The sequence below is a fragment of the Monodon monoceros genome, unplaced genomic scaffold, assembly GCF_005190385.1.
Source record: "Monodon monoceros isolate NGI ecotype Baffin Bay Population unplaced genomic scaffold, NGI_Narwhal_1 Super_Scaffold_21, whole genome shotgun sequence".
NCBI lineage: Eukaryota > Metazoa > Chordata > Mammalia > Artiodactyla > Monodontidae > Monodon > Monodon monoceros.
In genome coordinates this window covers 120,130,452-120,142,989 of record NW_021703778.1, presented here as the reverse complement: position 1 = coordinate 120,142,989, position 12,538 = coordinate 120,130,452, and the positions used below count along the sequence as shown (strand labels likewise).

The following is a 12,538-nucleotide window of genomic DNA, read 5'->3' as shown; positions in this document are numbered from 1 at the left end:
GATTTGCTTCCCACTTCCCACCCCCAACTGGTTTATTTTCCTTACTTGCATTCATTTGATGTTTTAAACTTATATTTTAGATTCTGAATATTCGGTGACCACAAGACTTAGTGGATACAAGATTTAGAAGAGGGAATCGCAAAAGTCACTTTAAAAAAATTAATCCATTACAACCATTTCAGTCCAGTCTTAACGGACAAATGCGATACATGACTCTAGGATGTTGAGAATTTTCTTGGATGAGGCAAAAAATAAACTCTCCTGTCCTAAATGCTGACTTGGTGGGGGAGGGGGGCGGAGTCCATGAACAGAAGATGCAGGATTGGAGCTGGAAGGGATTTAAGGCTGAAAACACTAGTTACTCCTCTGGCTCCTCCTCCGCCAAGACTGAAACAAGGTACCCTACACAATGCTTCCAGCCAGCAACCGTGTCGTGCCGGGGCGCTGAGGCGAAGGATACACAGTACTCCGCGGTGGTTAGTCAGAGCAGAGCATCACTGGGAGTAGCCTAAGGCAGGGATAAATCTAAACGCGACTGTCACGAACTGCATCGCAACCCAGAGTAGTATTCGAGACAATCAGGTTTAAAAAAAAAAAAAATCACACTTCCTGGGGGAATAGCTCAAACTAAACATCCCATTGCGAGTATAACTTTGAATTCAGTCCATTATCCCCTAAGAACAAAACGTTCCTTCTCGGCCTCAGATATCTGACGGTCTGAGGAAACTAAAAAGCTCTCTCAAACGTATTCAGCAAGCCGTTTCCTCACACTAGGAAGGTAGCCCTAACCAAAAGCTGTTAGCTTTCACACATACAGCAGGAGGGTAGCCGGGAAGGGCCAAGCTTCTTAAACTGCAGTAGTGCGGGAGCGCGCAGTCGACGTCTGACGTACGCCTTCCTGCCGCAGAGCATTTCGGGAGGAGCGACGGAACGTGGGGCTGGCGCCCCTCTGAAGAAAAAACGAGTCCGAGAACGACTATAGGTGCGTGCTCAGTACCCGGTGCAGCTTGGGGTTGCCCAGTTTTTATGGAAACAGCATTGCTCACGCGGAGCGGGGACCACCCCCGTTTTCCTGAGTCCTAGTGAGACGCACGGTGACGCAGTTCCTGGGCGCGCCAATCCCGGGCTGGCTGGGAGGGCGGGCTCTTCAGATTTGAATTCCCAAGCAGTTTAGGGGTTAGGGAACCTCACCGAGGAAGTGAGCGTCACCTGGGGCTAGGCCGCTGCGAGCTGGGGCCGACTCGGGCCAGAGGCGAGAGTCTTGGGGCGCCCAGGTCCCCCTCTCCCCAGCACGAAGCCGAGCCCAGACTGCAGCCGTCTTGCCATTATAGGCCCTTCGTCCAAGGTACGGCCGCCCCGCCCCTCTTCCCTCGCCTCCTGCCTCCGGTCCTTTCTGGCGCCGCGAGTCTCAGCGCTTCAGCATTCTGGGCTCTCTCGGACTTCTGTACATTTCTGGCTTTGGCTGTAGTATCACAACTACTCATTCATTCGGGGTGTATTTGTTGCGTGTCTACTGTAGTTATCGAGAGTAGACTACTTTCCTTCAGATTCGTTTCGATGGTGAGCGCTCCAGGCTTTTCTTCTAAAATCACTTATAGAAAAAAAAATTTTTTTTTAAGATTACCAGGTAGGAGAATTGTGTGCGTCACTGCCCGATTCTTCACCTTGGAACCCAGCATCCACAGAGCTAAAGAAACAATTGATCCATCCAGCTTCTGTTTTCTTCTGATTAAATTACATATTAGTTGCAAATATTTTCAGATGTAAGTAAAATTATTTAGGTAGTGGGAGGCCCCTTCATCAAAGATAAACGCTGCACTTCAAAGGTAAACGCTGTTTACAATTTGGTATACTCACAGGTTTTTTGCCCTATGCTTTATGCTCCTGGATGTGTTTGTTTATTTTTGACTTTTTTTTTTTTACAGAAATTCAATTGTACGTCCTGTTTTGTTGCTTTTTTAATTTAGTCTAGTTACTTTCTATGTCAGTATATGCGTGTGTGTGTATATCCTTTTATTGAATACATAGAATTCAGTTGTATGGATGTAGCAGAATTTTGTCCCATATTTATAGACATCTAGATTGTTTCTAGTTAGCCTGGTACTTCAGTGAACAGTAGAATTTTGTCCCATCTTGGTAGACATCTAGATTCTTTATAATTAGCTCAGTACTTAAGTGAACATCCTTGTATAGGGCCTGTTTAAGAACTTGGGCTTTGAAATCAGATAGACTGAGGTCCTGCTCTTAACCATTGTAAATGGGACCTTGGACTGGTCATTTAACGACTCAATGCCTTAGGTTCATCATCTTCAAAATGGGAATAATGACAGTATTTAACTCTTAAGAATTGCTGTAAGGTTAAGTAGTATCTGATGTATATGCAGTAGATGTTGACTATTATTACCACATATATATTTGCATTCTTATGTAGATGTTTCTATAAGAAAAATAATTTTAAGTAGAATTTCTTGCCCATTGGCATGCAAACCTATATTTTGAAATTAATCTTTACCAATCTGATAATCATAAGAAGTCTCACTGTTTTAATTTGCAGCTCTTCATTTATTAGTAAAATGGAGTGTCATTTTGACTCATTTATTGGCCTTTTGTATTCCATTAATTGCCATAAATGTCCTTTGGCCATTTTTTGTGTTGATCATTTCTTTAAATTGATTCATTTGGTTTCTTTGAATGTTATCTATATTGGCCCTCAGTGTGTCATGTGCTGCATTTTTCCCCCCAAATGTATCATTTGCCAGTTAACTTAGTGTTCCTCTCATTTTTTTCCCAACTCTTGTCTCCCAGTTTTGGTTAGTGTGCCTTTGATCCATTCCATTATAATTATTATTAATATTACTACAACAGTAAATTCCTAGAACTTTTCATGTCTTCTTAGGAAGAAGAGTAAAAATTACTTTCAGTATCATATCCATGATAACAGTTGTTTAGCCTGCCTTTTACATACTATAAATGCTCATAGCTAGCTTTTTTTATATAATGGTTTTCCCATGTCTGAGTATTTATTTTGAATAAATAGCCATTTTTTCCTAGTACATCAGAATTTGTCAGTTTTCAGAATAAATTATAAGTATTAGATTTTCCAATAGTTTTAAGCAGTTAATGAAGGCACAAGCATACCATTTTAGAATTCACCTTCTCTTCTTCAGTCCTAGAGTCTGAGCATCATGATTTATTTTCTTTGTTTTGCTTTTCTGTTAACTAGGAAGAGAATGGGGCTTCAGGTGTTTATTGAGTGGCCTCTACCCAGTGGCTTTTTGTTTTTCTTCTTTATCTATTATGCAAAGCCTCTATGGTCAGAGAAAATCGTGGGTGATTTTTTTTATATATATATATATCCTTCTCTTTTCCACCAACCGCACTGAAACCTGGCAACTATTGGCAACTCTTTTCGCTTCTATTGAGTTGCTCTTTATCACATAAATAAGAAAGAGGTGCTTCTCTTTCTTATTTAAAGAGGAACTTTCTGCATCTTTTGGGGAGGGTGAGTGGAATTTGAGGATTTTCAGAATCTTGACTACACACCTCTCAATCCTACTACATGTTTGAATTGAGAAGGAAGAAGTTGGGCAACATGAAAGAGAGGAGTTGCGTGCTGGTTCTTGGAGACTTTCACTGTGACTGTAATTATCTGCCTTTAGATGAACAGTTCTGCGTGTGTACAGTAGTCCCCCCCGCCCCCCCCCCGTTACCTGCATTTCACTTTCCTCGGCCCACAGTTTCAGTTACCTTCAGTCAACTGCAGTCTGAATATATTAAATGAAAAATTCCAAAAATAAACAATTCATAAGTTTTAAATTGCATGCTTTTCTTAATAGCATGATGAAATCTCACACTGTCCCGCTAGGGATGTTAATCATCCCTTTGTCCAGCATATCCTACCCATTAGTCACTTAGCAGCCCTCTCGGTTATCAGATGGACTGTCGTCGAGGTATCATAGTGTTTGTGTTCAAGTAACCCTAATTTTACTTAATAATTGCCCCAAAACACAAGAGTAGTGGTGCTGGCAATTTGGATATGCCAAAGAGAAGCTGTAAATTGGTTCCTTTAAGTGAAAAGTTGAAAGCTCCTGACTTAATGAGGAAAAAAAAATTGTATGCTGAGGTTGTTAAGGTCTGGGTGAAAACCGAATCTTCTATTTGTAAAATTGTGAAGAAGGAAAAAGAAATGCATGCAGATTTTGCTATTGCACCCCAAACTGCAAAAGTTTACAGCCACAGTGCATGATAAATGCTTAGTTAAGTTGGAAAGGCATTAAATTTGTGCAATAAGATATTTTGAGTGAGAGAGATGACATTCACATAACTTTTATTACTTTTTATTATTTTTTATTTATTTTTGCTGTGCCGCGTGGCCTGTGGGATCCTAGCTCCCCAACCAAGATCGACCCCGTGCCCTGCGGCATTGGAAGTGCGGAGTCTTAACCACTGGACCGCCAGGGAAGTCCCTATTACAGTATATTGTTATAATTGTTTTATTTTATTCTTTGCCTAATTTACAAATTAAACCTTATCATACATATGTACATAAAGGAAAAAACATAGTGTATATATAGGGTTTGGCACTATCCACAGGTTCAGGCATCCACTGGGGGTCTTATAATGTATCCACCCCTGGGAGAAGTGGGGTGGGGGGGGGAGGACTGTTGTGCTACAGATTGGGCCTGTTCTTAGTTCTGCTAGTTTATTTGCAGTTTATACTTCCTGCTGAGCATTTCATTAGGTTCTAAGGAATTGAGATTGTGTAAACCTGCACATACTTTGCCTTCTTTCCATGCAATTGTCCCAGTTTATTCATTTTTGTTTTGAGAGCTTAGAGAGAATGGCTAGTGAGTATTACAACTCTCAGCACAGCGTTCCTGTCACTACCACATTGCCAAATGCATAAATATATACATTAATACATTTTGCTGAATTCAGTGGTTTTTGTGTCATTCCCAGGATAACCCTTTTTTGTCAGCTCTTGTTATCGAGGAATATTTCCTTCTTTTTTTCTCTTATAAACTGTTGGATAAAATGGTAATTCGTATATGACTTTTTAACTTGCATATTTGTTTCTTACAGAAGTTACTGTAGATAAAGATACTTGATGTCTTGGGTCTGATTGCATTTGTATTTTCTGAAGTAGGCTTTTTATGTTTATATGATGTCAAAGACTGGTTGGAATAGTTATAAATTCAGTGATCAGAGATGCTATAAATCTAGATTTTCAAGTTCTGAGCTCCTCAGGTTGAAATATTTTGTTAATTTACCAGCTGTTACAGAATGTAACTGTATGGTTCATCACCTAGAATCTTAATTTCTAGGTGTGGGAAATAAAATTTATATGTAAGAAGCAAGCTAAAACAAGTCTAAGACCATGTATGCCCAAGTGCATGGTTTCCTCTAAAAATTCTAAGTAGCGGTAAGTGTTCAGAAAATTGGAATGTATATAATTTACTTTTGATTTGAGGTTTTTTTAAAACAAAAACCTCACAATTAAAATGTTCTGCAGCATAACAAAATCAGGATTGGAGATTATTTAACTTAAATTTTGAATGGATTTTTAGCCTTCATTAGGATATATCATTGTAGCTGCTGCCTTAAAATTTAAGTGCCTAAAAGGAAAAACCATATTGGTGAAATTTGATCTTTTATAACTTAATGTAGTGCCATATGCAAATGTCAGTTAATGGTTTTTGATGCAAATATTAGATTGGAACTTCCAGGACTTGAGGTTCAAATAAATTTCCAAAACAGATATTCAAAATTCAGCCCCTAGAGCGATTAAGTAGAAGACTTGGTGAAAGCTGGTTTTTCGTAGAGAAGTAAATTTAAAAGCCAAACTGTTTATCATTGAAAAATAGTAAAATGAGGCTTTAACAAAAATATAAAATCTTCGTCTGATTTGTGAGCTATAGATTATCCAGTGTTGTTATGAACCGATTAAACCTTTTAATTAGTACAATGTTGTTACGGAAAGCAAATAAACTTAACTTTTTCTGTACCAAAGCATGGTAAAGGTTGATTTCACATTGAACTACAGGTTCTTCTGGCCCCTTGCTGAAGGTCTATCCTGAAAATTGTGTTTAAGTGAATATTCTGTTAGAGGAAATTTGTTGCTACTGTTTATCAAGATGATTGCAACACCTTTGAAACATCCAGGAATTCACTTGTCTTCAGAGACATCTTCTCAGAGGAGAAATATGCCCATGCATGCAGTCTTTTTTGACAGCATTCCTTCAGGCACACTTACTCCTGTAAAAGATTTGGCGAAATATCAGAAGTCCTCTTTAAAATGGAATGACCATAAAAAGAGTCAGTTCCTAGGAATAACAGTTTTTAATAATAAAAATATATTTCAATCTACCATGCTAGCAGAGGCCACCACCTCTAACAGTTCTCTTGATATCAGTGCTATAAAACCCAACAAGGATGGATTAAAAAATAAAGCAAGCTATGAATCACCAGGAAAAATATTTCAAAGAATGAAAGAAAAAGTACTACATAACAAGCAAGAACAAGCATCAAGAAACAGTTTGTTGGAACCACCAAAAAATGAAAGTAATAAAATTTTCACTCCTAACGGAGCTGAGGAAGGAGTATTACGGCATACCTACCTCTGTGAAGGAAAGGAAAACAACAAATCGTTCCAGCCAGAAGACAGTTCACTAAGAGGTTAGTTTTATTACGTGTTGGTTTAAAAAGTGTTTATTGTGTCTGATAGTGTTTTAGGCACTCGGGCAGGATAGAGCAGTGAACAAAATGAACAAAAATCTCTGCCCTCATGAAGCTAGCTTACATTCAGTTGCTGGGAGACAGATCACCAAATAAGTATTTTTTAGGGTATAATAGAAGAAAAATGCTCTGGAAAGAAAAAGAGTAAGCTTGATGGGGAGAGTTGGAGGAGGTTGTAATTTTCAGTGGGGTGGTCAATGTTTCAATAAGGTAGCATTTGAGCCAAAAATTGAAGGAGGCACTAGATACAGATATCTTGGGAACTGAATGGGGAAGGATGATCCTTCGGCTGGTACAAATGCCCTGAAATAGAAGCATGTGGACTAGCTGTGAGATTATCATGGGTGAGTGGACAGAGCTGGGAAGGAGTGGATAAATAGAGGGTCAGATAATGCAGGGCCTTATAGGTGAATGTTAGAGTTTGGGCTTTTATTGTGAACAAATTAAGGAGCCACTGGAGAGTTTTGAGCAGAGGAATGACACGATCTGACTTATATTTTTAAATTTGAAATAGTTAATGAAGTAATTCAGTTGAGAGAGGGTGTTGGCTTGGTCAGGTGGTAGCAGTGAAGATAATAAGGAGTGGCTGAATTCCAGATATATTTTGAAGGAAGAGCCAATAGCATTAGCTTAGAGATTGGATGTGGAATATAAGAGGTATAAAGGGTGATTTGTTTATTTGGTTTTGTTTTTTTTTTGCTCGAGCAACTGGAACGATTTAACTGAGGTGAGGCAGACAGAGGTGGAGTGGGGTTGGGGGCTCAGCAATTATGTTTTTTGTCATGTCAATTTTGATATGTCTGTTAAAAATTGAAGTGTAGTTGTGAATTAGGCTTTTGAAAAAAAGTAGTTGGAATTTAGGGAAGTGGTCCAGGTGTGAAAAATACATTTGAGAGTCATTAGCACCTAAATGGTATTTAAAGCTATGAGATTAGATGGGATCATCAGGGAGTAAGTGTACACAGAAAAAACATTCAAGGATGAGTCCTGGGGCACCCTGAAATTTAGAAGTTAGAAGAAAGAGTAGGAAGTACTGAAGGCCACTGAGAAGATGAGGAAGAAGAAAAACCCAAGAAAACAAAATGCTTTTGAGGAAGTTGTCATTAGCTGTGTCTAATGCTGCTAATCAGTCAAGAAAGATGAAGGCTGAGATTTGACTATTGGATTTAGCAACGTGGAAATCATTGATGACTGATGTGGGCAGTTTTGGTGGAGTGATAGGAGCAAAAACGTGATTCAGGAGGGTTCAAGAGAGAGTGTGAGGAGAGAAATTGATGATGGTGAACATAGTTCTTTTTGAGGGGAGCAGAGAAATATGGGAAGTATGGTTTAAGAAGATCTTGTTGTTTTTAATGATTGGTGAAATAACATCATCTTGGTGTGCTTTTGGGAATGATCCACTAGGGAAGGAAAACTGAGATTTGTAGTATGATATTCTTGAGTAGTTGAGAGGGAATAGAATCTAAAAGTGGATGTTTGGCCTTTGCTAGGAACATAAACAACATCAAACAAGAAGGTAGGCAGTGTTATGTGACTTCAGAAATAATCTGAAATACGAAGCCAAGTCATCAGTTGAGAGTGAGAATGGGAAGCAGGTATTGAAGTTTGAGGAGGTTTGAATAGTGTAGGAGAGCGAAAGAGTAAATGGCCTAGGCCTGATTTCCTGGGCAATGTTAAGGACTTACTTGAGATTTGTGGGCATGAATTTAGATAAGACCAATCAGTATGGTTGTGAGTTTTCCTCTAGCTGCGTAGGTGCTGGTGGGGAATAGGAAGGGGGTTGGATTTTATCAGGACTGTAATTTTGCCAAATACAGGCATCCTTGTTTATTGCAGTTCACTTTATTGCTCTTCACAGATATTGCGGTCTTTATAAATTGAAGGTTTGTGGCAATCCTGTGTTGTCAGATAATGGTTACCATTTTTAAACAGTAAAGTTGCTATAAAAAAAATTGTGTCTTTAGCAATAATTTTTTAAATTAAGTTATGTACATTTTTTTCTTAGACATAAGACTGTTGCACTCTTAATAGACTACAATATAATATAAATATAACTTTCATATGCATTGGGAAATAAAATTCACATGACTCACTTTATTGTGATACTCACTTTATTGCAGTGGTCTGGAACTCAACCCACAATATTTCCGAGGTATGCCTGTAGGATGATGTGAAAAAAGGACAAAGGAGTTGGGGTGTGTGTGCAAGGGGGTGGTCACAATTGGCCATGAAATTTAAGTTGGTTAGACAGAGAAAAGAAGACCTGAAGGAGGTGAAGAAGTGTGAAGAAGTGTAGGTCTTGTTGGGATAGTCAGTGAACTTGAGAGAATGATCTGGAAAGATATAAGGTGATCAGAAATTGGGACACTTGAAATTGAGATTTTAATGAGTTGCAATAATTGATAAAGATACTTTACATGCATTATTTCTTTTGATTCTTTGAGCAAACACTATGGTTACATGCTTATTTAATAGTCTCGGAGTTGGAGCTTTTAAATATGTCGCATCTGCTCTGTGTCTCACAGGTAATAAGTGATGGGCTGAGAATTAAATACAGGTATCTATTAGAAAGCCCATGCTCTTAACTACTGTACGATAGATTGTGGGTATATTGTTGCATTTCAAAGACAGTGATATATTTTGACACAAAAAGCAGAGTTTTCTAAGGGAGTTTAGGATAGAGGTGGGGGAGTATACAAAATAATCTCATGCAGTCTAGGAAAAAAGGGAGAAGCAAATGAAATAATGTATATTAAAGCATGTTTTATATGTAAAGTGGAATTAGAGAGAAGTAACTGACTACTTTGAGAATCTGATGAATCTTTCCCCAGAAAATGCACATATATACAAACACAGATTTTGTATATATTTTCAGAGATCTTTTGGAGAGTCTCTGCATGGATCCTTGGACTCTCAAATAAACGGCCCAAGTTCTATATAGCATGTTATTTATATTTGATTAAATTACCTACTCATCTTTACTACATTGCTTTTTCATTTCTAGTAGAAAGAATTAAAGAAATAGAAACTTATCCTTCTTTTATGACACATCATTATAATCTTTATATTAAGGTTTCTAAGGCCAAAGCGGCATACTTATTAAAGTATAATCACTACTAATTTTTTCAAGTGTAATATTTAAAATTAAACATATAGGGCTTCCCTGGTGGTGCAGTGGTTGAGAGTCCACCTGCCAAAGCAGGGGACGTGGGTTCGTGCCCCGGTCCAGGAAGATGCCACATGCCGCGGAGTGGCTGGGCCCGTGAGCCATGGCCGCTGAGCCTGCCTGTCCGGAGCCTGTGCTCTGCAACGGGAGAGGCCACAGCAGTGAGAGACCCGCGTACCGCCAAAAAAAAAAAAAAAAAAAAAAAAAAAATTAAGCATATAAAATAATTCAGTTTTTCCTTCTCTGGTACAAATTAAGTCGATTACCTTCCCCTTTTTGTGTGAAAGAAATTCATTTCTGTGTTCAAGAAACAAAACTAACCATCTAGGATGTAAAGCAGAATAAAATGTAAATAATACTATTAGTTCCTATTTTTCTAGTTGATAAGCCTACCAGATTTGTGCCTTTGAAGACCTGCTAAAGAGATGTCAAAGAAGTATAAATTATGGTTTAGTCTGCTACTGAATCTCAACATTTTGATTTTTAAAGTATAAGTTACAACTTTTCAACTGTTCTTCCACATTTTAGAAATTTCCAGCAACCAGAAGCAAAATCAGAATTTTCAAGGCTGGATGGCACTTCATATATAACCTTAACACTGATTTGTGGCAGAAACAGAATGTTATTCCAGATGTCTAGGCTTCTAAGTTCAGTAGTATACTTTTGTCTAGAGTTGGCAAGTAATGTGGAGAAGTTTTAAAAAATTTTTTTCTCAGCATAATGTAGGTATAGATAATCTGTTGAAGGCATGAGACAATAATAAAGGGAAAAAACTTAATGTAACTGTCATATATTCCGTAAGTATACACTATTGGTTGGATCATTACTGAACCTAAGTCTATTCCAGGATTTTTTTTAAGGCAGTTTTTTCTTCTCAGTGACTAATACAACTCAACTTCTTTCTTTTAAAAAAAAACAACAAAAGACGCAGCCTCGGTCCAAGAAGTTCCTTCAGAATCATCAAATAATATTTTCCTGTCAGTCAAGCAAAAGATTCAATATCAGCAGGAAAAGAAGGCACCTCTGTGCAATTTAACTTATGGTAAAGTGCTTTTTGTTTTGTTTTGTTTGTTATTTCAATGTATAGCTAAATGTGCTAGATAAAATTATTTCCCCTGTGTAGGCAACAAGCATTGACTGGATAAAAGATTGAGTTGTAAAAGCCAGCTGCACTCAGGGAAAGACTGGGCAGGAGGGTGGAACATTTCTAACCTGAAGACTTTTTAATATAAACAGTTTTACAAAACAAATGAACAAACATAACAAAACAGAAACAGACCTATAGATATACAGAACAAACTGGTAGTTGCTTGGGGCGGGGGATATGAGTGAAATAGATGAGGGAGATCAGTAATACAGACTCCCAGTTATACAATAAATAAGTCACGGGGATTTCATGTACGGCATAGGGAATGTGGCCAATCATATTGTAATAACTTTGCATGGTGACAGATGGTAACAAGTTATTTTGGTGATCCTATGTTATGTGTTATTTGTAATGTGTAAAAATACTGAATCCTTATGTTATATACCCTGAAACTAATATTTAAGTCAATTATACTTCAGTTTTAAAAAGGAAAAAAATATTAGAAGTTTTCAGTTGTTCTGTTGCTCTCTTTTAATTTCATATTATCCTTCTATAAATTTTGTTTGGTTTTGTGTTTTTTGCAGAGCTTCCAATTCTGAACCAAGAACATGAAAATGATTCAGCTGCAGGAGTCTCAAACAAGGCATTAACTAGAGCTCAGTTGGCTAGACAAGTTCTTCACTCTAAGGAGAATACAGTTGCAACCACTAAGTCCAAAAAGGACACATTTGTTTTAGAAGGCACTGATTCTACCTGTGAAAAATCCCAAAATACCACCATTGAGACTCTCTGTGTTCCTTTTAAAAACGGCAGTCAATTAATGGTTTCTGATGATAGTAAGATTACAACAGAAGGCACTTCAAAACAGGAAATTAAGGAAGGAAATGAGAAAACAATGCCCAGGGAGACTGATCTTCCAGGTTCCATGAATGATACATGTAAAATTGTGCTTGCAACTCCAAGATTTCATATAGGAATACCTCAGAGATCCAAAAGCAATGCCTGGAAACTTTCTCCAAGTACATGCCAAACTATCACTAATGGAGTTAAAAAAAATAAGGTAGGAAAACTTTTAAGGCAGATGTATATTTGTTTTTACCCCCATTCTTCAAGAGCATGAGCTCTTTTGCTTTCTCATTAACAGTATCTTCATTTTGGAGTTTTGATATTATTTAGTGTAGAGGCAGTGTGGCCTAGTGAAAAGAACAGTGGATTAAAAGTAAGACCTAGGCATTAACTCTTACTTTGCTCTATTACTAGTACAGTCTTCAACTCCCTTTGGGGATGAACAGTGAGGTATTCTTCTTAAATTTTATTTTTCCTGATTCTTGGGCTTCTATTAACAGAGCAATTAAAAGAAGAGTTACAGCATCTGAAGATTTGAGAAGTTTTTCTGTTGTAATACAGAGGGATCAATGAAAGACTTTAGACTATCAAACTATGTTATATTAGGATAAGTTCTCTGAAGGAAGTATAATAGAAATTCAAGTTCAAGGAGGAAGATACAATGTACACTTTCCAATTGGTAAAGGTTTGAGCCTTTATTTTTA

General features: G+C 37.7%; 1 protein-coding gene across 2 annotated transcripts in view; it reads left to right on the top strand.

Moving 5' to 3' along the window:
- The first annotated feature begins 937 nt into the window (after positions 1–937).
- MIS18BP1 (MIS18 binding protein 1) overlaps positions 938–12,538 on the top strand; it is a 60,229-nt gene continuing 48,628 nt past the window's right edge. Inside the window, exons 1-4 of one of the 2 annotated variants that reach the window (XM_029238826.1) lie at positions 938–982; positions 6,044–6,675; positions 10,827–10,943; positions 11,573–12,048. In XM_029238826.1, coding sequence (XP_029094659.1) covers positions 6,135–6,675; positions 10,827–10,943; positions 11,573–12,048 — 1,134 coding nt within the window. In that variant the 5' untranslated portion in view covers positions 938–982; positions 6,044–6,134. Of the gene's footprint in view, positions 983–1,185; positions 1,346–6,043; positions 6,676–10,826; positions 10,944–11,572; positions 12,049–12,538 lie in introns of those variants that run through there. The other variant, XM_029238825.1, reaches the window with a different exon arrangement.